At 46.7% G+C, this 20,907-nt stretch overlaps 1 protein-coding gene across 2 annotated transcripts; it reads left to right on the top strand.

Annotated features, from left to right (window-relative positions):
• The first annotated feature begins 3,429 nt into the window (after positions 1–3,429).
• On the top strand, positions 3,430–20,298 carry ETHE1 (ETHE1 persulfide dioxygenase). Of its 2 annotated transcripts, XM_032325710.1 has the most exons (7): positions 3,430–3,595; positions 4,154–4,298; positions 4,407–4,555; positions 17,381–17,510; positions 19,329–19,418; positions 19,819–19,935; positions 20,101–20,298. In XM_032325710.1, exons 1-7 carry the CDS (start codon positions 3,515–3,517, stop codon positions 20,151–20,153), a joined length of 765 nt encoding a protein of 254 aa, XP_032181601.1. In that variant the 5' UTR covers positions 3,430–3,514; the 3' UTR covers positions 20,154–20,298. The 2 variants fall into 2 exon arrangements, with proteins under 2 accessions (XP_032181601.1, XP_032181602.1); XM_032325711.1 differs by lacking the exon at positions 19,819–19,935.
• Positions 20,299–20,907: the final 609 nt, after the last annotated feature.

Raw genomic sequence — 20,907 nt, 5'->3', positions numbered from 1 at the left:
TTCGAAAAGAAGTCCCGCCAATTCGTGAGTGGGCGGGGCGGAACGCCAGGCTTAGAGCAAGCTGACGCCCAATGAAAAACATGTTATTTGCATAGCGCCCCGGCATCGTTCGTCATTGGGTGATTCAAGAATCTCAGCCCCTCCCACCCCGATGCCGCGGTTCTGGTGTTAGCTTGGGGAAGGGGGCAGCGGTTCCTGAAGCATCACTGCCGGAGTTCTTGGGAGGACTGGAGCTCCTGGAGCCAGGCCCAGGGTGGCACGCTTGGCACCTTTCCCTGGGCCGTGATGGTGCACTTTTCCGCCCACCACGGGAGTGACCGTGAAGTGCCCATTAAAATGCCCTGCATGGGTGGGTCTTCAGTCTGATAACCCACAAGGTCTGGCGAGTCCTGGGAGCTGTGGGAGCTAGACGGTGGGGTTGTTCGAGCTTTGGAGCCAGATTGCCTGAGTAACTGGTTGGCTCCGCCAGTTTCTAGCTGTGTAATCTTGGCCAAGTCTCTCCACCTTTCTGGGTTCTTAGGACGAAATTCAATAATCAATGGAAAGTTTAGAACAGTGCCTACAGTGGTCAGTACATGTTACCAGTATTACCTGTTGTTTTCATTGTGCATTGAACCAGGCCATGATGGGATCAAGGTCGTCCCAGAACAGCATGTGCAGAGAGCTCAAGGTGGGAAAGAGCATGATGTGTTCGGAGGATCTTTCCTACCTCGATGTTCCAAACTTACCTTACTTCCAGTGCTGGTATACCCATGGTCCTTCCTACCCCAGGACCTTTGCACTGGTGGCTCCCTCTGTCCCCCCAAGGTCATTTCTTCATCACATTGGTTGTCTGACCCCCCCCACCCCGCCTGATCTTGTTTCAAATATTTGGCACTGTAGAAGGCCTGTAGAAGGCCTGTCCACCCTAGCTCATGGAGCCCCCTTCCCTCCACTACTCTGTTGTCACATCTCCCTCCCTACATAACACAGCATACCTGTCCTCTATACTATATGCTCTGTTAAGATGAACAACCTATCTTGTTTATCACTCTGTCCAGAACAGAGCTTAGCACATAGGAGGTGTCCAATAACTCTGTATCAAAGAAATGCTGGAAAGCATTAACAGCCATAAACTCTCTGTGATGGGGAGATAGAATGATGGGGACAATGGAGAACTTGAGGTCAAGGAGTTAGAAAGAGGCCTAGCTGAATGGGAAACCAAAGGTTTTAAATATGGAAAGTGACATGAATGAGTTTAACTTTTCATATACTCTTTTGTAAAAACTTTTTATTAGGTTATGGAAAATTTCAAACATAACCAAAAGGAAGAGGAAGAGTATAATCAGCCCATCACCAGCCCATCACCCAGGTTCATCACGACAAATCTTATTTCATCGTCCCCTTACCCCTTAAGGTCCTTGAATCAAATTCCACACATTTCATCCAGAAACACTTCAGTGTGTGTCTCTAAAAAAATAAGGACTTTCTATCTTTAAACACAACCCAAAGTATCATTACCGAACTTTCAAACTTTAGAGTCATTTCTTACATTATCACATTTCTCTCCTGGCCCTCTATATATCTTGTGTGTGTGTGTGTGTGTGTGTGTGTGTGTGTGTGTGAGCGTGCTTTTTTTTTTTCCTTTCCAGAACAATGTTCTTTCAAACATACAGAAAGTGTGAGAAAACAGAATTGTTCTCTGCGTTAATAATACCATTGGCGCCAGCATCAACAATTTTCTACTGATGGCCCATGTTGTTTCACTTCTCCCACCCACTCCTCCCAGATGATTGTGAAGCTATATGTGACATCATATCCCATAAGTATCTTTTTATTACACTAGGTGTGTCTGCATTGGGATCTAAACAAGATCCACACGCTGTGTGTGTTTTCTATGATTCTTCAGTCTCTTTGTCATTGACATTTTAAAAGGTTCGCTCTGGTTGCTGCATAAAATAGATTGTAGGGAGGCAGAGCAGAAGCCACAAGCCCAGTGAGGTGGCTGTTATATATTAATTACACTATTAATTACCAGCATTTATTTGGCACTTTTTATATTCCTGAAACTGTCCTGGGCACTTTGTATACATTCTTTCATTTCATCCTGGCAGTGGCTTTTTAAGAGGAGGCGCTCCCATCCCCCCCCCCCCCCCCCCCCACACACAAGAGGCACAAGGCGGGAGTCACACAGCCTGGAGGAAGCAGGTTCGGAATTTGAACTCTCACAGCCAGGTCCTGGAATCCATGCAATTTCCATGTATTTTTTGCTGCTTCTTGACTGGGGCTGTGGGCCTGACTGGAGAGGTTAATGTAACAGGGCCTAGTGATGAAGGGGAGGAGGTGGCAGAGGAGGAAGGAGTCAAGGAGGGTGAGGAGAGCATGCTAGTGGGCTCCTATCGAGAGCTTGTTCTGTGCTGCGTGTTCTCCCAGACTCTTCACATGTCTGAACTTACTAGATCTTCCCAATGAGGGAGGAGCTATTGTCAACCTCATCTTGCAGAGGAGGAAACTGAAGCCCAGAAGAGGTAAGTGTTGAGCCCAAGGTCACAGAGCTAGGAAGGGTGATACTCACAGCTGACCAAAAAGGTGTGCCTGCCTTCAAGGGTCTAGCAGTCCTGCCAAAACAATAGGAATGGGCCCCAGGAGTGAGGAGGTTTTATTTAGAGGACCCTCACAGCAAAGAGTGTCTGAGGATCCTTGTTTTCCTGTTTCCTTCTTCCCCTAAGCTCCTGGCAATCCCTGAACCTTCCTTTATTTCAGCCCCAGTGTCTGTGCCATTCTCCCCCACCGAACTGTACAGAACTCACCTCTGGGTCTCCAGATTTGCCCAGCTTCAGCCAGGCACATGGGAGCCCTCAAGTGAGAAATCAATGAGCAATATTCTCTCCTTGACTTGGAACTTTCCTTCTGCCTGTTTCTCTACTTTCTGAGAGATTATCTCCCTCTTTCTGCTCATTTCTCCTTGCTCTAATGTCCCAACATCTCTTCCTATCTTTCATAATCGTCTAGAATTTCCAAGTGTATCTTTCTGACCATACTTCTTTGATGGACAACTCGTTCCAACTCTGTATCTCTCCATGAGTCTCTGAAAGTCTTTCCAGGTCTCTCTTCTTGGTATCTCGGAGTCCAAGTCTCTCTCAAGTCTCTCAGCATCTCCTTTATCTCTGAGGGGCTCTCTGGGTCTCTCTCCTGTTAAAAACCACTAAGAATACATTAGGAGTTCCGCTATCAAGTGTATTGGGGCTTCTTGTTGGGGTTTTATTTCTCTCCCTGTCTGTGGTGCTCCCAGCGTCTCTCCCTCGCCTTTTGAGCCGTTTGAGTGTCTCCCGGTTTCTCTGTCTACTCGGTCTCTGTATTCTCTCCCCCAGACAGCCCTGAGCCCTAGAGCCCGTGGCCCCTTTAAGGCGGGCCCCGCCCTCTTCCCGCCCTCTCCCCGCCCCCGCCCCTCCCCTCCCCTCCCAGGTCAGATAGGGGGCACCCGGCTTCCGCCAGCGCCTGGCGTCCACTCAGTCCCCACCGGGCCGCGGGCGCGATGGCGGGGGCCACACTGAGGGTCGCCGGGCGGCGGCTTAGCCAGCGCAGCGGCTCTGGAGTCCCCATCCTCCTACGGCAGGTGCGAGGAGCCTGGGCCCGCAGCGGGACCACGGGGCGCTGGACGGTGGCAGGGCGGGACTCCGGCGTCCTTTAAAGCCGAGAGTTGGGGGCGCCTGGGTGGCTCAGTGGGTTAAAGCCTCTGCCTTCCGCTCAGGTCATGATCCCAGGAGCCCCACATTGGGCTCTCTGCTTGCCAGGGAACCTGCTTCCTCCTCTCTCTCTGCCTGCTTCTCTGCCTACTTGTGATCTCTGTCTGTCAAATAAATAAATAAAATCTTTAAAAAAAAAAAAAAAAGAAAAAAAATAAAGCCGAGAGTTGGGGGATCCCGTGGGCATCGGGCAGGACTCCCGAGTCCTTTACGGGAGAGGTTAATGGGGAGCCTGATTTGGGGGGTATTTGGAAGTTGGGCCTCATTGTTTCAGACGGAACAGACTCCGGACACCGAGGGGAAAGGAGGGGCTGGGTTTTGTGTTCCTGGATCTTAGGAAAAGAATCAGGTCGAGGCTCGGACTCTTGGGTCCCCCGTGTGTGGGAGTCTTGTTCTTCGCTCTCACCTGTCTCACTCCCCCTTCCCAGATGTTTGAGCCCAAGAGCTGCACCTACACGTACCTGCTGGGTGACAGAGAGTCCCACGAGGCCGTTCTGATCGACCCGGTTCTGGAGACGGCGCCTCGGGATGCCCAGCTGGTCAAGGAACTGGGGCTGCGGCTGCTGTATGCTGGTCAGTCTGGAGGCCGAACCCCTGGGTCTGAGGGAGGAGGGGGCTGGGGGCTGGGAGTCTTGCGTCCTCTCTGAGCCCTCCTGGACCAGGCCCTCCTCTCTCTCCCAGTGAATACCCACTGCCACGCGGACCACATTACGGGCTCAGGGCTGCTCCGGTCCCTACTCCCCGGCTGCCAGTCTGTCATCTCCCGCCTTAGTGGGGCCCAGGCTGACTTGCACATTGAGGATGGAGACTCCATCCACTTCGGGCGCTTCGTGAGTTGGATTCTGGGTCCGGAGAGGGTGGTGGCCTGGACTTCTTGGCCTCAAGGGAAGAGCAGGCTGAGGGCTTGGGCTCCTGAGCCCCTGGGTAGGAGGGAACTCTGATCGGGGGCTCCTGATCCCTGAGTTTGTCTCTGGGAGGAGAGTGCCATAAACCCAGGTGGGGCACTGGGGCAAGAGGCTCTGGGCAGGTGTGTCTCTGGCCAAGCCCCTTAAGTCAACAGCATTTGTGGAGTTTCCTACAGCCTTGGGGCAGCTCCTTTGGCTTGGCATCTCTATAAAAGTTGATTGAGGGCTAGAATTCTGAGCTGGGGCTGAGAGAGAGATTCCAGCTCAGGCTTCTAGAGTCACTATTAGAGGAAGGAGCATCCTGTTGCCCAGGGCCAGGACTAGGGTGAGGCGAGCAAGGCACCCAGGGCGCAACATTTAAGGAGGCGCTTATTCTCACAGTCACAATCCCGCAAGGGCAGGGTAGGCACCTTTCAGCTAGCGCCTCCTTAAATGTTCACCCTTCTGTGCCTGCTTGCCTCACCCTTGGTGGAGCTCTTGCCTCACCCAGGAAGGGTCTGAAGTTTCCTACCTCCTCTCCCATCTTTGTCACTAGCCAAGGTCAGCAGGTTTCCAGCCAGGATTTCAACCCAGAGCAATAGATTGGGGAGAGGGCGCTGTGGTGAGTTGCCCTCAGAGGCTGACCAGGCTTTTCTCCAATCAGACTTGCTAAAGCTACAGAGTGAGTTGGGCTGACTTTGGGGACAGAATGGGCAAGTGACAGTGGGGGGACTTGACCTCCAGGTTAAAGGATTTTGCTAAATGGGGACAGTTTATCTGAGTTTGAGCATTTAGAGATGAGAGCTATGTGTGTGTGTGGGGGGGGGGGGGTCAGAGGGTGGAGCTCCCGTGGGGGCAGCCTCTTTATTTCTGGAAGCAGGTGAAAAAGTGCCTTGTAACTTTATGTACACTGTCCGCGAGTGTCAGGGGCTAGCAAGCATTCCTTGAGCTGAGCAGGCTTAGAAGAGTGAACAGTGGTTGGGGTTTCATATTGACGTGAGCCCTTTGTGAGACTGGACAAGCAATGTTTTGAATGAATGTCGAAGGGTTTAGCTGTGGCAGATTTAGCTTCCGTGTCTGGTTTTTTTCAAACGACTTAATTGATAGTCACAAACCATCCAGTTCATCCATTTGAAGTGTACAATTCAGCAACTTAGTGTATTCAGAGCTGAGTCCACCCATCACCACAGTTAACTGTAGAATAGCTTTGTCATTTCTGAAAGAAACCCCACGCTCCTTAGCTGTCACCCCAGCCCCCTCCCTTCTCGCCTGACAACCACAAATCCACTTTCTATCTCTCAAGGAAACACCAATTCTGGGTGTTTCATAGAAACGGAATCATATATTGTGTCGTCTTCTGTGACTGGCTTCTGTCATAAGTGTTCAAGGGTCATCCTTGTAGCGGGTGTCAGTGTTTCATGCCTTCCTATGGCTGAGTAACTCTCCACTGTGTGAATTCGCCTCGTTCGTTCATTCATTCATCCACCAGCTGATAGACATTTCTGTTGCTTCCATTTTTTTTACGATTATGTATAATGCTGCTATAACTTTTCATGCACAAGATTTTGTGTGGCTGTTTTTATTTCTCTTGGATGTATCTATAGGATGGAATTGCTGGATCAAAATAATAACTCTACGTGTAATAGTTTGAGGACCTCGGGAACCTGGGTGGCTCATTTGGTTCAGCGTCCGACTCTTGATTTCAGCTCTGGTCTTGATCACAGGGTCGTGAGTTGAAGCTCATGGTGGGTGTGGAGCCTACCTAAAAAAACGGGTGGTGGGCATCCCTGGGTGGCTCAGTCAGTTAAGTGTCTGCCTTTGGCTGAGAGATCAAGCCCCACATGGGGCTCCCTGCTCAGCGTGGAGTCTGCATCCTCCTGCTCACCTCTGTCTTTCTCTCTCTCAAATAAATAAATAAAATCTTAAAAAAAAATAGTTGAAGGAACTGACCGACTAATATCCAAAATGGTTGCACCATTTTATATTCCCACAGGCAGCATATGAAAGGCCTAGTTTCCAGGCACCTGAGTGGCTCAGTCAGTTAAGCAGTGGACTCTTGATTTAGGCTCCCCATCAGGCTCCATGGGGAGTATGCTTCAGCATACCCTCCCCACTCCTCTCTCTCAAATAAATAAATAAATCTTAAAAAAAAAAAAAAAAGAGGGGCACCTGGGTGACTTTGGGTTAAAGCCTCTGCCTTCGGTTCAGGTCATGGTCCCGGGGTCCTGGGATCGAGCCCCACATGGGGCTCTCTGCTCAGCGGGGAGCCTGCTTCCTCCTCTCTCTCTGCCTGCTTGTGATCTCTGTCAAGTAAATAAATAAAATCTTTAAAGAAAGAAAAAAAAAATGAAAGTCCCAGTTTCTCCACATCCTTGCCAACACTTGTTAGCATCTGTCTTTATGATTATTTGGTGTTTGGTGTGGTTTTCATCTGAGTACTTTATAAACCTTTAGAGATGGTCACACTTCTCCCTCATTTTCTTCCGTCTACTTTAAAAAAAATTGACTTGTAACATGCATGCCATACAGTAGAAAGTGTGCCTATTGTATGTGTGCAGCTTGTTAAATTTTTACATGTTTCCACTTGCATGTCCACAGCCAAGATCCAGATACAGAGCAAACTCATCACTCCAGAAGGCCTCCTTGTTCCTCTTCCTGGCCATTGACAGCAACACCCCCATCACCCCAGCTGCCGACTTATTTATTCATTTTTAAATTTTTCTTTTTTCTTATGGTAAGGACTTTGAAGATTTGCAATCTTAGCAACTTTCTTTCTTACTTTTTTTTTTTTAAAGTAGGTCCCATCCCCAGTCCCCAACCTGTGGCTTGAACCCAAGACCCTGAGATCAAGAGTCACATGCTCTACTGACTGACCCAGCCAGGGACCCATCTTCCAATTTATTTAATCTTAGATTAATTCCATGTGTTCTGGACCTCAGAAACAGGACTCGTACTATGTGGGCTCTTTGGTGTTCTGGCTTCTTTCACTCCTCACATTGTGTATGGTTGCAGTCTTTCCTTTTGTTGCTCTGTCCCAGGGATTAGCTAACCCCTTCTGTAAAGGACCAGACAGTAAATACTTTCGCTTTTGCAGGCCGTATATGGTCCCTGTTGGCGTGAAAGCAGTCAGAGACAATGCATAAGTGAATAAGCATGGCTGTGCTCGATTTCTGGCCTCTGCAATGTTAATTTCAAGAATTCTCATGTGTTTTAAAATACAATTCTCATTTTGATTTTTTTTTTCAACCTTGAAAAAGCATAAAAAAACCACTCGTGGCCCTCGGACCATACAAAAGCAGACGACAGGCCAAATTTCATGTACCAGCCATGGTTTCCCAAAATGTAGAGCATTTTAATTGTGTGAATTTATGATAATTTACCCATTTTCCCTTTGATGGCTGATTCAGATTTGGGGCTATTAAGAACAAGGCTGCTGTGAAGGCTGTTATGCAAATCTTTTGGTGGACATTGCTCTCAATTCCAAGGAACGGACTTCCTGGGTCAGAGGACTAACCTATGATTAACTTTAGTAGAACTTGCCACCTTTTTTTTTTTTCTTCAAGATTTTATTTATTTATTTGACAGAGAGAGACACAGTGAGAGAAGGAACACAAGCAGGGGGAGTGGGAGAGGGAGAAGCAGACTTCCTGCAGAGCAGGGAGCCCAATGCAGGACTCCAACCCAGGTCCCTGGGATCCTGACCTGAGCAGAAGGCAGATAGATGTTCAATGATTGAGCCACCTAAGCACCCCAAACTTGCCACTTTTTGAGCTGGTTATATTTTATACTCACAGTGGGCCAGATTTGGGTGATTTCATTGTACAATGAATTTTCTGTTTTACTGAGCAATAAGATTTGAACATTTGAGCTCCAGTGAGGGGTGGCAGATTCAGAAAACTTTCTGAAGTTTTCTGAAAGAAAGAAAGTTTTCTGAAGAGCGCTGCCAGATACGGAGCCCCCAGATCCCACTTTAGGGATTCTGATTTCATTGTTTGGGGCAGACACAGGGGATGAGTTTCTTTTAAAAGCTCGCAGGTTGGTGCCTGACGAGCTCAGTCAATGGAGCACGAGACTCTTGAACTTGAGGTTGTAAGTTGGAGCCCCACCTTGGGTGTAAAGATGACTTAAAAATAAATAAAATCTTAAATAAAATAAAATAAAGTAAAATAAAAGCTTATAGGTGATTCTCATGTGGTCTGGGTGAGAATTTCACTACTTCCTTCCATTTGGAACTAATTATTATTTTTTAATTAATTTGTTAGAGAGAGAGAGCATAAGCAGGGCGTGCAGAGAGAGAGGGAGAAGTAGGCTCCCTGCTGAACAAGGAGCCAGATGCAGGGCTCGATCCTGGGACCATGACCTGAGCTGAAGGCAGATGCGTAACCGGCTGAGCCACCTATGTGTCCCAGGAACTAATTATTTTGTAAAAGATTTATTTATTAATTTATTATTAGAGAGAGAGAGGGAGAGCAAGCAGGGGGAGGGGCATTAGGAGAGAGAGACAAGCAAATTCCTGAGATCATGATCTGAGCAGAAAGCAAGTGTCTGTTGCTTAACGGACTGAGCCCCCCAGGCACCCCTGGAACTAATTATTTGAATTGTGGAACAGATCTTCCTCTCTTGCAACATTTTACAAAAAAATGACAAGCCTACAGAAAAAGTTGAAAAGATTTGACAGCATCTATCCATCACCTGTCTTATTTTTTGATGCATCTTCAAGTTAGAGACATCAGTGCACTGTCCCTTAAACGTTAGAACAACTAATGTCATTTCTTTCACGAAAGAAAGGAAGGTTTAACTAATAGAGGTTCAGACTATTTAGCCGCAATGGAAAAAGACACTCTGAATTTAGAAGTGCATAGATATAGTGGCCGGTTATACCAAGATTAGATGCTTTTGAATAATGGAGCAAAGCAATGAACTTGGGACCAACTGGAATAGATGTCCAGACTCTGCTTGCCACCAGGGGGCAGTGTGGGCCGTGGGACCTGCTGCGCGGATCCCTTTAGAGTTGCCCAGAGCTGATGCGAAGTAGTTAGAGAAGGTGCTGACCCCACCCCCCAAACGGGTGAATGGACAGCTGCTGAGTTGGTGCACGTATTTGAAGCCGTGGAAGGAGGAAGGGAGGAAGAAATTTGTTGGAAGAATGTGAGGTTAGGCTCCACAGAATCCCTAAAAACTATTCTGTAGCTGAAAAGATGATTCAACCGTTCGGGGACCGGTGGAGGTCTGGGAGGTCCAGATAGAAGGTGCTCCCCCCACACCCTTTTATTAATATTCTAATAACTATAGCAAACTGAAACAATAGTACTGTGAACACTCTCACACCCTTCACTTAAAGTTCACCAGTTGCTGATTTTTAAAAAAATATTTTATTTATTTGAGAGAGAGAGAGAGAGAGCATGAGCAGGGTCTGAGGGAGAGGGGGAAGCAAGCTCCCCACTGAGCAGAGAGCACGATCCGCTCAACCCCAGGACCCCTGAATCATGACCTGAGCCAAAGGCAGACACTTAACTAACTGAGCCACCCAGGCACCCCAGTTGCTGACATTTTTGCTACCTTTGCCTTATTTCTCTCTGTGTGTTTATACTGTTTTCTTCTCTTACCATTCAGAAACTTGCATTCAGAAATGTCAACCCTAACGACTTATCCGGAGAGTAAAGATGTTCTCCTGTATCAGAGGTTCTCAAACTCAAACCTTGTAGTATCAGAGCTCCTGGCCTTCTTAAAAGTTACAGGATGGCCCTCAAAGCTTTTATTTATGTGGGTTCTAGCTATCAATATTTACTTATTAGTTGTATGTCTGTTATAGGTCAATAAAAGTAAGTAAGTAAGACCTATCTATTCAGAGATGCGGAAAAATTTTACTGCATTAGAAATTAAAACCGAGACTCTGTTTTGAAAACACAAGAATATCCAAGCACTCCATCTGCTGGCAGAACAATGACATCATCACCAGTCATGGAGCTTCTGGAAAATCTCACTGAACTGGGGAATGAGAGTAAGAAGGGCAGAAGAGCTCCTCCTACTATCATGAAAATAGTTTTCACCTCGCAGACCCTCAGAGTTCCCTCATCTGCACTTGGAGAGAACAGTTCTTTTACAAAGTCTTCATCACAGCAAGTCTATGTTAATTCTGAAATAATTCTTAAATACAGCTTAAGTTCAAATTGCCCCGGGTGCCCGGGAATCGTTTTTATGGCAGTTTTTAGGAACCAGGACCCAGTCAAGCTTCATGCATGCCACTCGGCTATAGGGTCTGTTGAGTCTCTAAATCTAGAACAGCCCCTTTCTGCACCATGACATTGACTTTCGAAGTTTCTAGTCTATTGTCTTGGAGAATGTCCCACTTCTGGTTTGTGTCTGGTTGTTTCTTCATGGTGTCATTCAACCTCCTCTTCTCTTTGCCGTCAACCAAAGTAGATTGTATGTATTTTGAATTGGCTAACAATAGTAATGATGATAATTTAACAATAGTTGACAAGCTTTGAGGGTTTGCTTCTTGCCAGGCATTGTGCTGAGCTCTGTAAGTGTTCTTTATCAGTGTTTGTCTAGAAGGATTTTCATAATCAAATACCACTGTAGGCAGCAGGGAGTGGTGGGGCCTGTAGCAAACCTTAGGATGCATGTTCCATTCATAGAGGACACCCACTGCACAATTCAAGTTGATTATTCATGTTCAGGAATGTAGTCTGTTGGGAAGCCTGGCTGGCTCAGTTGGAAGAGTGTGGGACTCTTGATCTTGGGGTCGTGGTTTGAGGCCCAAGTTGGGTGTAGAGATTACTTAAATAAATAAGCTTTATAAAAAAAAAAAAAAAAAGAGTGTAGTCTGTTGACTGCCAAGCTCCCTTTTTTAAAATAGAAGCTTCAAATGTACATTTTTGAGAAATCTTCCACTTTTTAAGGGTAGACTACAAATTCAGACTTCTCATAACTTCTGAGTGGGCCAAACAAAACATTTCTCTGGCTGAGTCTTGCCCTTGGGCCTCCATTGCATCTTCTCTGACAAACAGATCGCATTAAACCTTCATAACCACATAGATGAGAAATATTTTTCTCATTTTACAAAGAAGGATGTACAGAGAAGAAAAGTGACTTGCCCACAAATTACAGAGAAAGTGGCGAAGTTGGGATTTTTTTTTTCAAAAGATTTATTTATTTATTTGAGAGTGAGAGACAGACTGGGGGTGGGGGAAGGCAGAGGGAGAGGGAGAGAAAGTCCCAAGCAAACTCCACATGGAGTCCAACACAGGGCTCAATCCCGTGGTCCTCATGACATCATGACCTGAGCTGACACCAAGAGTCGGGCACTTAACTGACTGAGCCACCCAGGTGCCCTGCCAGGTCAGGATTTGAACCCAGGAGGCCTTGTGGTTCCACTAGATCAGTGGTTTTACAAAATTTAGAACCTTAATGGGTCATCTGGGTGACTCGGTCTGTTAAGCATCTGCCTTTGGCTCAGATCATGATCCCAGGGTTCTGGGAGTGAGCCCTGCATCAAGTTCCCTACTCTGTGGGGAGCCTACTTCTCCCTCTACCGCTCCCCCTGCTTGTGCTCTCTCTCTCTCTGTCAAATAAATAAATAAAATCTTTTAAAAAGTTTTTTTTAACATTATTATTATGTTACTTTGATTACATCGTGATTATTGTGTCCTGGACATTTTTCTAAGTGCTTAACATACTCAAAATAACAATATTTTTTTGTTAAAGCTTTTATTTATGAGAGAGAGAGCAAGCAGAGGGGAGGGGCAGAGGAAGAGGTAGAAGCAGGCTCCCTGCTGAGCAGGCAGCCTCATGAAGGGCTCGATCCCGGGACCCTGGGATCATGACCTGAGCCCAAGGCAGATGCTTAACCAACCCAATCACCCATATGCCCCAGGAACTTAATATTTATAATAACCCTATGAATTAGGGACAATTATTATCCCCATTTTACAAATGAGCAGAGAAGCTCAGAAACAGAGAGGTGAAGTGACTTGTCCAAGGCCACACAGCTAGTAATAAATAGCAGAGCAAAATTTAGAACCCATGTCACCTGGCGCCAGATGCTGTTCGTAACTCCTAGTCCATGTGCCCTCTCTAAGACATAGCTGTTTTACATCTGGATTGATGACTGAAACCTCCACATGAAACACCACTTCCCTGTACTGTGTACCAGGCACGCTTTGATTTCCCACTTCCTGCCACACCCCATCTCACACCACTCCATTCTGTTCCATGCCACAACCTCTCTGCTCTTCTGTGTCCAGCATCCTTTTTTTTTTTTTGGTCTTATCTGTGACATCCATTCGTATTTCCACATTTAGTTATGGTTTGCTCATTCTTATTCTGTGCCTTGGTTTCCTCATCTGTAGAATGGGAACAGGAATGGTACCTGCCTCATAAGGATGTGTGTGGACTGGATGAGTTCAGTCATGTTGAGCACTTAGGAGAGAGCCTGGCACAGGAGAAGGGGTCAGTCAGTATCAGGGCTCTGGGGAATGAGCAGACCTGACCGATGGGAGAGGGAAGGGTGTACCTAGCAGAGAGAATTGTGTGGGCATAGAGGTGTGGAGAAACCTGGTGCTTTCTGGAAGCACCCCTGGATTTCAGAGTAGCTGGGTGTGTTATTGGACATTGGGCTGGACAGGTGGGCAGGCAGTGGAACAGGGGTGTTTCAGAAGTCAGGCTAAGAAGCCAGAACTCTGTCTGGGGGACAGTGGGAGCCAAGGAAGGGTCGTGACCAGAGAGGAGCAGGTCTGAATCCGGGCAGTAGAAACCCTCCTCAGGGTCATGTGGGGGATGGCTGGAGGCTGGTAGGCCAGGATGGAGGCAGGTGGTTGGTCCAAGCAGGAGAGGATGAGGCCAAGATGGGCAGGACTGTGGGAGGTATGGAGCGGGGGGATAGATGCTAGATATTCCAGAGAAAGGAAAGGTCAGATAAACAGGGATGCTGATCATCGGCAAAGCCACTTGCTACACAGACTCAGGGCCTCAGGAGTTTCAGTGCATGTGGCAAGCGGGTTCTTGTTCAATTGATATTAAAATTATGTCCAATTTATACACAGAGACAATTACATACACCAAATATAGGCTTTAATCGTGCCATATATTCCATGTATACTGTCTAACTGTTGGTTGTTTATAGCCGATGTCCTGATTAATCAGTACCCATTGCTACACCTGTGATCAGCTGGTTGTTTGTTCTTTTTTGTTTTTGTTTTTGGTGATTAATGTTTTCAACATTACTCCTGAATATCCATCCACAATATTTGGTTCAAAGGACACCCATGATTTTTGTTTAAAAAAAAAAAAAAATCAGGGTGCCTGGGTGGCTTAGTGGGTTAAAGCCTCTGCCTTAGGCTCAGGTCATGATCCCAGAGTCCTGGGATCAAGGCTCCCCACCCCCACATTGGGCTCTCTGCTCAGCGGGGAGCCTGCTCCCCCCCCCCCCCCGCCTGCCTCTCTGCCTACTTGTAATCTGTCTGTCAAATAAATAAATAAAATTAAAATAAAATCAGAGAGTATGGAGTGAGAGATCATTTCTCGACCACCAAAAGGTTATGTTAATTTTAGGCAGGAGGGTCATGATTTTTCCCACAACATTTTGCAAGATCATTTTCTTTGCATTTGTTTTGCATTGGACATATATCCTCGGATATAGGAGTCAGGAAAGTGTTTGGCTGAAAGTAATTAAAACCTCATACGGTGGGGTGCCGAAGTGGCTCAGTGGCTTAAGCCTCTGCCTTCAGCTCAGGTCATGATCTCAGGGTCCTGGAATCAAGCCCCACATCTGGCTCTCTGCTCAGCAGGGAGCCTGTTTCCCCCTCTCTCTCTCTGCCTGCCTCTCTGCCTGCTTGTGATCTCTGTCAAATAAATAAATAAAAATCTTAAAAAAAAAAAAAACTCATACGGTGGCTTAAATATTTGGCAGTTCAGTTTTCTCCTATAACAGGGGGTCTGGAAGAAGACAGTCAGATGATTCACTGACTGAGCCGCCCAGGAGCCCCATTTGGGGGATTCTTTTTCATGGTTGCAAGGTGGTTGCTGCAGCTGCGGCCATCACACTTTTGTCTAGAACCAGATAAAGTGGGAAGGGGAGGTGCCAAACATTTTTTATCAGGAAGGGAAAAGTTTTCCCAGACATTTTCAGGAGACCTACTGAGATCTCGGTCTGAGAACCATGTCCAAAGCCACCCAGGCTACCATGGAGGGAAAGGAAGTGGTTGGCTGGGCACACTGATGCCCTGAACCAAACCAGAGACCCATCAGTGGGGAAGGGTGGGACGGATGCCAGGTGTGGACACAGGATCTGTACCTGGTGTCCTTCAGTATTCAGCAGATGACTGACCTAGATCAGGATGCTAACTGGTGGGGGGAATGCTGTGTGAGTGGGAACTAATCTTATAAGCGGTTTTTAGATCATGAAGATAACATTTTTTTTTTTTTCTTCTGACAATTGCTTCCCTGAACTGAGTGTGGGGATTTACATAATGAGGATTTCTTGGGTGGGCATTTTTGCCCATGTGTCCGAAGTTCTTTTTTTTTTTTTTAAAGAGATTTTTTATTTATTTATTTGACAGAGAGAGACACAGCAAGAGAGGGAACACAAGCAGGGAGAGTGGGAGAGGGAGAAGCAGTCTTCCCGCCTAGCAGAGAACCTGATGACCTGATGCGGGGCTTGATCCCAGGACCCCTGGATCATGACCCGAGCTGAAGGCAGACGTCTAACAACTGAGCCACCCAGGTGCCCCTGTGTTCGAAGTTCTTAACAGTAGAATCTTAGCAGAAACTTTGCGGGGTCAGAGTCCACATTTGAGGTGTTGTAGACATTGCAAACTTGCCCTCTAAAACAGCTACACTGAGTCATACCCACATCCCAGGAAACATAAGGGCTGAGCAACTCTGACAGTTGTCAATCTGGTAGGTGAAAAATAAGGGTTTTTAAATTTAAATCTCTCTCCCTTTCTCCCTAAAGGGGAGATCAAACATTGTTTTAGATTTTTTTTTATTATTTATTTCCTCTTCCATGAATTGCCCATTTTTTTTTTCTTTTTGCACATTTTTCTTTTGGAAGTTCTTGTTGATGCTTAGGAGCTCTTTATATATGATGGGTATTCATACTTTATAATACTTTCTTATACATGTTGCTAATACTGTCCCTGAGTTTTTTTGTCTCTTAACTCTTGTTCTTTTCTATAATGAAATTAAACTATGTGGTCATTCTTGTCACTGTTTTCCCCTATGTCCTCTGAATTTAATATGCTTACAAAAACCTTTCCTATCTCAAGATTTTATATATGTATATATAAACACACACACATCTCCTTATATAAGATTACATATACCCTTATATATTTCCTTTTAGAAATCTTTTGGTTTTTAAAATTTTAGATCTTTAGTTTATCCTGAATCTTGTGTTTTATTTTCAATTATAAAATGACATGCTTTCTGTTTAAAAAAAGCTGGGGGTAATGTAGGAAAAGCCTAAAGAAAAAAAGTATGTTTTGAGTGAACAAGGAACCTTTTTTTAAAAAATCAACACTACAGGGTGCCTGGGTGGCTCAGTGGGTTAAGCCACTGCCTTCGGCTCAGGTCATGATCTCAGGGTCCTGGGATCGAGTCCCGCATCCAGCTCTCTGCTCAGCAGGGAGTCTGCTTCCCTCTCACTCTGCCTGCCTCTCTGCCTACTTGTGATCTCTGTCAAATAAATAAATAAAATCTTAAAAAAAAATCGACACTACACAAGTTACTTTGTAGTCTGCTTTTAGCCCTTACCAGATATTAAATGTCTTTTCATGTTATTAAATATTTGTGTACATCATTAAATTTCATTTCAGTAACATAATTTTAAATGAGTGTTTGGTATTCCCTATTTATATTAGTGTGCTTATCTTTTTCTTATTGATTTGAAAATTGTATTTGTATATGAAGTATACTGACTACTGTGTGGTGCATATATGTTGTAAATATATTTTGTCAGCTTGTTGGTTCTGTTTCACTTTTGTTTATGGTGTGGTTGCCATTCAGAAACTTCAGGTTTATATAAAGTCAAACCATCAATCTTTTTTTGTAATGATTTATGACCTTGGGATCACATTTGAATCTTCTTCCCTAACCAGAGATCATATATATTTGTTTGTCTTTTTGTTGTTGTCACAGTTTTATGGTTTTCTTGCTTTTTAAAAAATATTTTATTTATTTATTTGACAGACAGAGATCACAAGTAGGCAGAGAGGCAGGCGGGCTGAGCAGAGAGCCTGATGTGGGGCTTGATCCCAGGGTCCCGAGATCATGACCTGAGCTGAAGGCAGAGGCTTAACCAACTGAGCCACCCAGGCGCCCCCGGTTTTCTTGCTTTAAAGTTTAATTCACTGGGAGTTTACCCTGGTATGAGGTTTAAGTCTGGGAATCTAACTTAATTTGTTTTTTTTTTTAATTTAAGTTATATTTATTTATTTGACAGAGAGAGAGTGAGTGAGCACAAGCAGGGGGAGAGGGCAGAGGGAGAAGCAGATGCATCCCTACCCCCCGCCCCGAGCAGGGAGCCCAAGACAGGACTCAATTCCAGGACCCCAGAATCACCACCTGAGCCAAAGGCATCACAACCTGAGCCAAAGGCAGATGCCTAACCAACTGAGCCACCCAGGTGCCCCAAACTTAATTCTTTAACAACCCCTGCCAATGCTAGCTAGATGTGATCCTGGGGTGGGATGGGGGCTTCTGGGGCCAGTTTCATCATGAGGCCAGAGCTCTTGGCTTATTGGTAACTGTATTTTCCTTCCCCACCAGGCCTTGGAGACCCGAGCAAGCCCTGGCCACACCCCGGGCTGTGTCACCTTTGTTCTGAATGACCACAGCATGGCCTTCACTGGAGATGCCCTGCTCATCCGAGGGTGTGGACGGACAGATTTCCAGCAAGGTCACAGGCCCCTTTCCCTAGCCTGAGATCTTAGTATGGTTCTGTGTGTGCCAGAGTTTGAAGTACCTGTTGCAAGAATGAATGAATGAATGTTAGACTTTTAGGGGTCAGGATTAGATTGAAGAAGTTTAGCTGCTACAGTGAGGGAAAATTAGATTCCTGGATTTGCAAATGGGAGGGAGATTCAGCAGTTTGCTTGTTGGGGGACAGTTAGATGCAAGGGTGTATCATTATTTGTCGCTGTGAAACCAGTGACCCCAGACCTCAATGAATTAAGCAGTGATTGACATTGATTGACGTTATCTCACATAGTTTCTGAGAGTTGAGACTCTGGGAGCAGCTTCGCTGGGTGGTCCTGGCTCAGTGTCTGGGCTGTAATCATTCAAGGGCTTGACTGGGGTGGGGGCGCCTGCTGCCAAGGTACCTCACTCACACGGCTGGCAAGCTGGCTCTCTCTGTTGGCCAGAGGCCTCAGTTCCTCACCACAGAGACCTCCCCATGGGAGTAATTTGTCTTCATGACATGGCAGCTGGGTTCTCCCAAAGGGAATGATCAGAGAAGCAGACAGAAGCACTAATTTTTTTTATTAAAGATTTGTATTTATTTGAGAGAGAGAGAATGAGTGGGGGTGGGGGACATGAGAGGGAGAGAGAGAGAGAAGCAGACTCCCCACTGAGCAGGGAGCCTGACGTGGGACTCAATCCCAGGACCCTGGGATCATGACCCGAGCCGAAGGCAGATGCTTAGCCAACTGAGCCCCCAGGCATCCCCCACTTGTGGCCATATTTTTAAACCCCATAAGGAGTTTAGGTGCTGGAATTGCAGCAGGGGAGGGTGTGGAGTTTGATTCAGGGGTTTGGCTGCGAAGGGGCAGTTAGATTCAGGAGTTTCACTGTGGGAAGGGAGCTCAGTTTTAAAGATTTTATTTTTGTTGATTTGACAGAGAGAGACACAGCAAGAGAGGAAACTCAAGCTGGGGGAGTAGGAGAGGGAGAAGCAGGCTCCCCGCTGAGCAAGGAGCCCGATATGGGGCTCGATCCCAGGACCCTGAGATGGTGACCTGAGCCAAAGGCAGCCGCTTAACAACTGAGCCACCCAGGTGTCCCAGGAGCTCAGTTTTAAATCTCAGGGATTAGCTGTCCTGTGTGCATGTGGGTGAATGTGGGGTTGACACTAGATTGGGAGGATTTTGCTGCCTTGCGGGCAGAGGGCAAGGCAGGATCAGAGGAAAGACAGAACAGCCCTGAGCTGGCAGTGTGTGACCAGATCCCCAGGCTGCCTCTTGCTTCCTCTTCCTCTGGCCTTATCTCCCCATCTTGGTCTCTGTCTTTTTCTCTGCGAGGCTTCTAGTCCTCCATTTATCTACTCCCAACAGTTATGCAATTGAAGTATTTGAAATGAAAGGTGGAAGGAGGGTCCAAAAAGATTTGCCCCTAACCCAATGTTGTTGGAATCATGGTACTGTTTTCCTCCTTGGGCTCATGTCTTCAGTTTCTTACCTTCTCGTCTAGCCTCCCTGCCCAGAACCCTTTCTTGGCATCCCCTGGCTGAGGGCACAACTCCTTGGTGCTTCTGGATCTCATCCCAACATTACTTACCACCATGGTGAATTTCTCACCAGTCCTCAATTCTTCACATATGCTGTTCCTTCTGTCTAGAATGCCCTTCCCTCTCTTTCTGTGCCTAGACAAAGCAGTACCAGCAGAAAATGAGGAAGGTTTAGCTACTGTGATTTTATCCTCCCACCCTTTCTTGAGGGAAGGGGCTAGAAACCTTCTCTGCTATTGATTTACTCACCTCTGAGTCTTCCCTCCCCAGGCTGTGCTAAGACCTTGTACCACTCAGTACACGAAAAGATCTTCACGCTTCCTGGAGACTGTCTGATCTACCCTGCTCATGATTACCGTGGTGAGGGCTTCCTGGAGGAGGTGTGGGACTTACATAACTGTTCATTTGAGAGGGAGTACCAAACTGCTGTAGTCCTTGTGGGGCATGGAGACTACAATTCCCAGAAATTTCTCTGGCCAAAAAGAACAAGTGTTTAGGTGTGCTGAGTGTTCATGTAGAAACAAGAGTCCTAGAATTCCAAAGGGCATGCATTTTCCTGGGACTTCCTTGTAGAGCTTGGGGAATGTGGGAAACTACATTTCCCATAGTGCTAATCGAGGAGAGCTTGGTCTCTGTGACAGTCTGGGAAGAGACTGTGAGTCCCAGGCCCCAGATGCACCCTAAGCGTCCTGGGAAATGTAGTCAAAGGAGGCCCCAGGCACTTGCCGGGTTGACGTTCTTCGCCTCCCTTGGCCACTAGGGCTCACAGTGTCCACCGTGGAGGAGGAGCGGACTTTGAACCCGCGGCTCACCCTCAGCTGTGAGGAGTTTGTCAAGGTCATGGACAACCTGAACTTGCCCAAGCCTCAGCAGATAGGTGAGCAGTTGGGGGCCAGACTCCTGGGTCTGAGGGAGAAGGGGGCTTAGGGCCAGAATTATAATTTTCCAAAGAAGAAGGGCTCCTTGGATTTCTGGGTCCCCAATAGGGCAAGAGGGGGTCTGCTGGGGCCCCTTAGTTTCAACCCTGTCTTTTTCCTTTCAGACTTTGCTGTTCCAGCTAACATGCGCTGTGGGATCCAGACCCCCCCTTCCTGACCTGGTTTTGTCAGGTGCTCATTTCGGTTAAGAATGCACTAGGCGGGGTACAGAGAGAGGTGTCATCGCCAGGCCTCTCTCCTTCCATCCCTCACCAGCCCCTGAGCTTCTCAAATAAACAAATAAAAATTATTTTTTTGCTCTGAATCGTTTTTCTGTCTATTTGGGGGGAGGGTGCCGTTGGTTTTCTGGTCTGAGGTGTCTGGGCTGAAGAGCAGGGAGGGGAGAGTGGGAGTGAAGCAGGCTGCTGGGAAGGAGGAGATTTTTTTCCTAACTCACAAGATCAGAAACAAACCTATCCTGGGCAGGGCTTCTCGCCCATATTAGTTGGAGCCACTCGCACCCATAAGACCCAGGATAAGGTACTTCACTTCTCCACACCTCAATTTCCTCATCTGTGCAATGGAAATAATACTAATAACAGGGTGTTGTGATGATCCAGTGAGTCTGCCTGTATGAAGTGCCTGGCACACTGCCTCCGTGGCAGGCGCCCTATCAGTGGTGACTATTATTGTCACTATCATTTGGAATGATCTTCCAGGCACTTCCCTGAAGCATCAGAGTGACAATGTGGCCCATGGTTAAGAACGTGGACTTTCCAGAGAACAAATCCAGCCTTGGGATTAACAGCATGTCTAGACTTCTGGGCACATTTATCCCCCTTGGCCTCAGTTTCCCCAACTATAAAATGGAGATGGTAATCCCTTTCTCATCAGGCTACTGTAAGGATGAAAGGAACGAGTTTCAAGTGTTT

This window comes from Mustela erminea, chromosome 19 (assembly GCF_009829155.1).
Source record: "Mustela erminea isolate mMusErm1 chromosome 19, mMusErm1.Pri, whole genome shotgun sequence".
In the NCBI taxonomy this organism is placed as follows: Eukaryota; Metazoa; Chordata; class Mammalia; order Carnivora; family Mustelidae; genus Mustela; species Mustela erminea.
This window is presented reverse-complemented; position numbering and strand designations above follow the sequence as displayed.

What these genes read in the sequence shown, in the direction of transcription:
- ETHE1 (XM_032325710.1), top strand. Translation starts at nt 3,515, where the DNA reads ATGGCGGGGGCCACACTGAGGGTCGCCGGGCGGCGGCTTAGCCAGCGC. An exon ending in CCATCCACTTCGGGCGCTTC is followed by an intron (nt 4,556 to 17,380) that starts GTGAGTTGGATT and finishes CTTCCCCACCAG; the next exon opens with GCCTTGGAGACCCGAGCAAG. An exon ending in ACGGACAGATTTCCAGCAAG is followed by an intron (nt 17,511 to 19,328) that starts GTCACAGGCCCC and finishes TTCCCTCCCCAG; the next exon opens with GCTGTGCTAAGACCTTGTAC.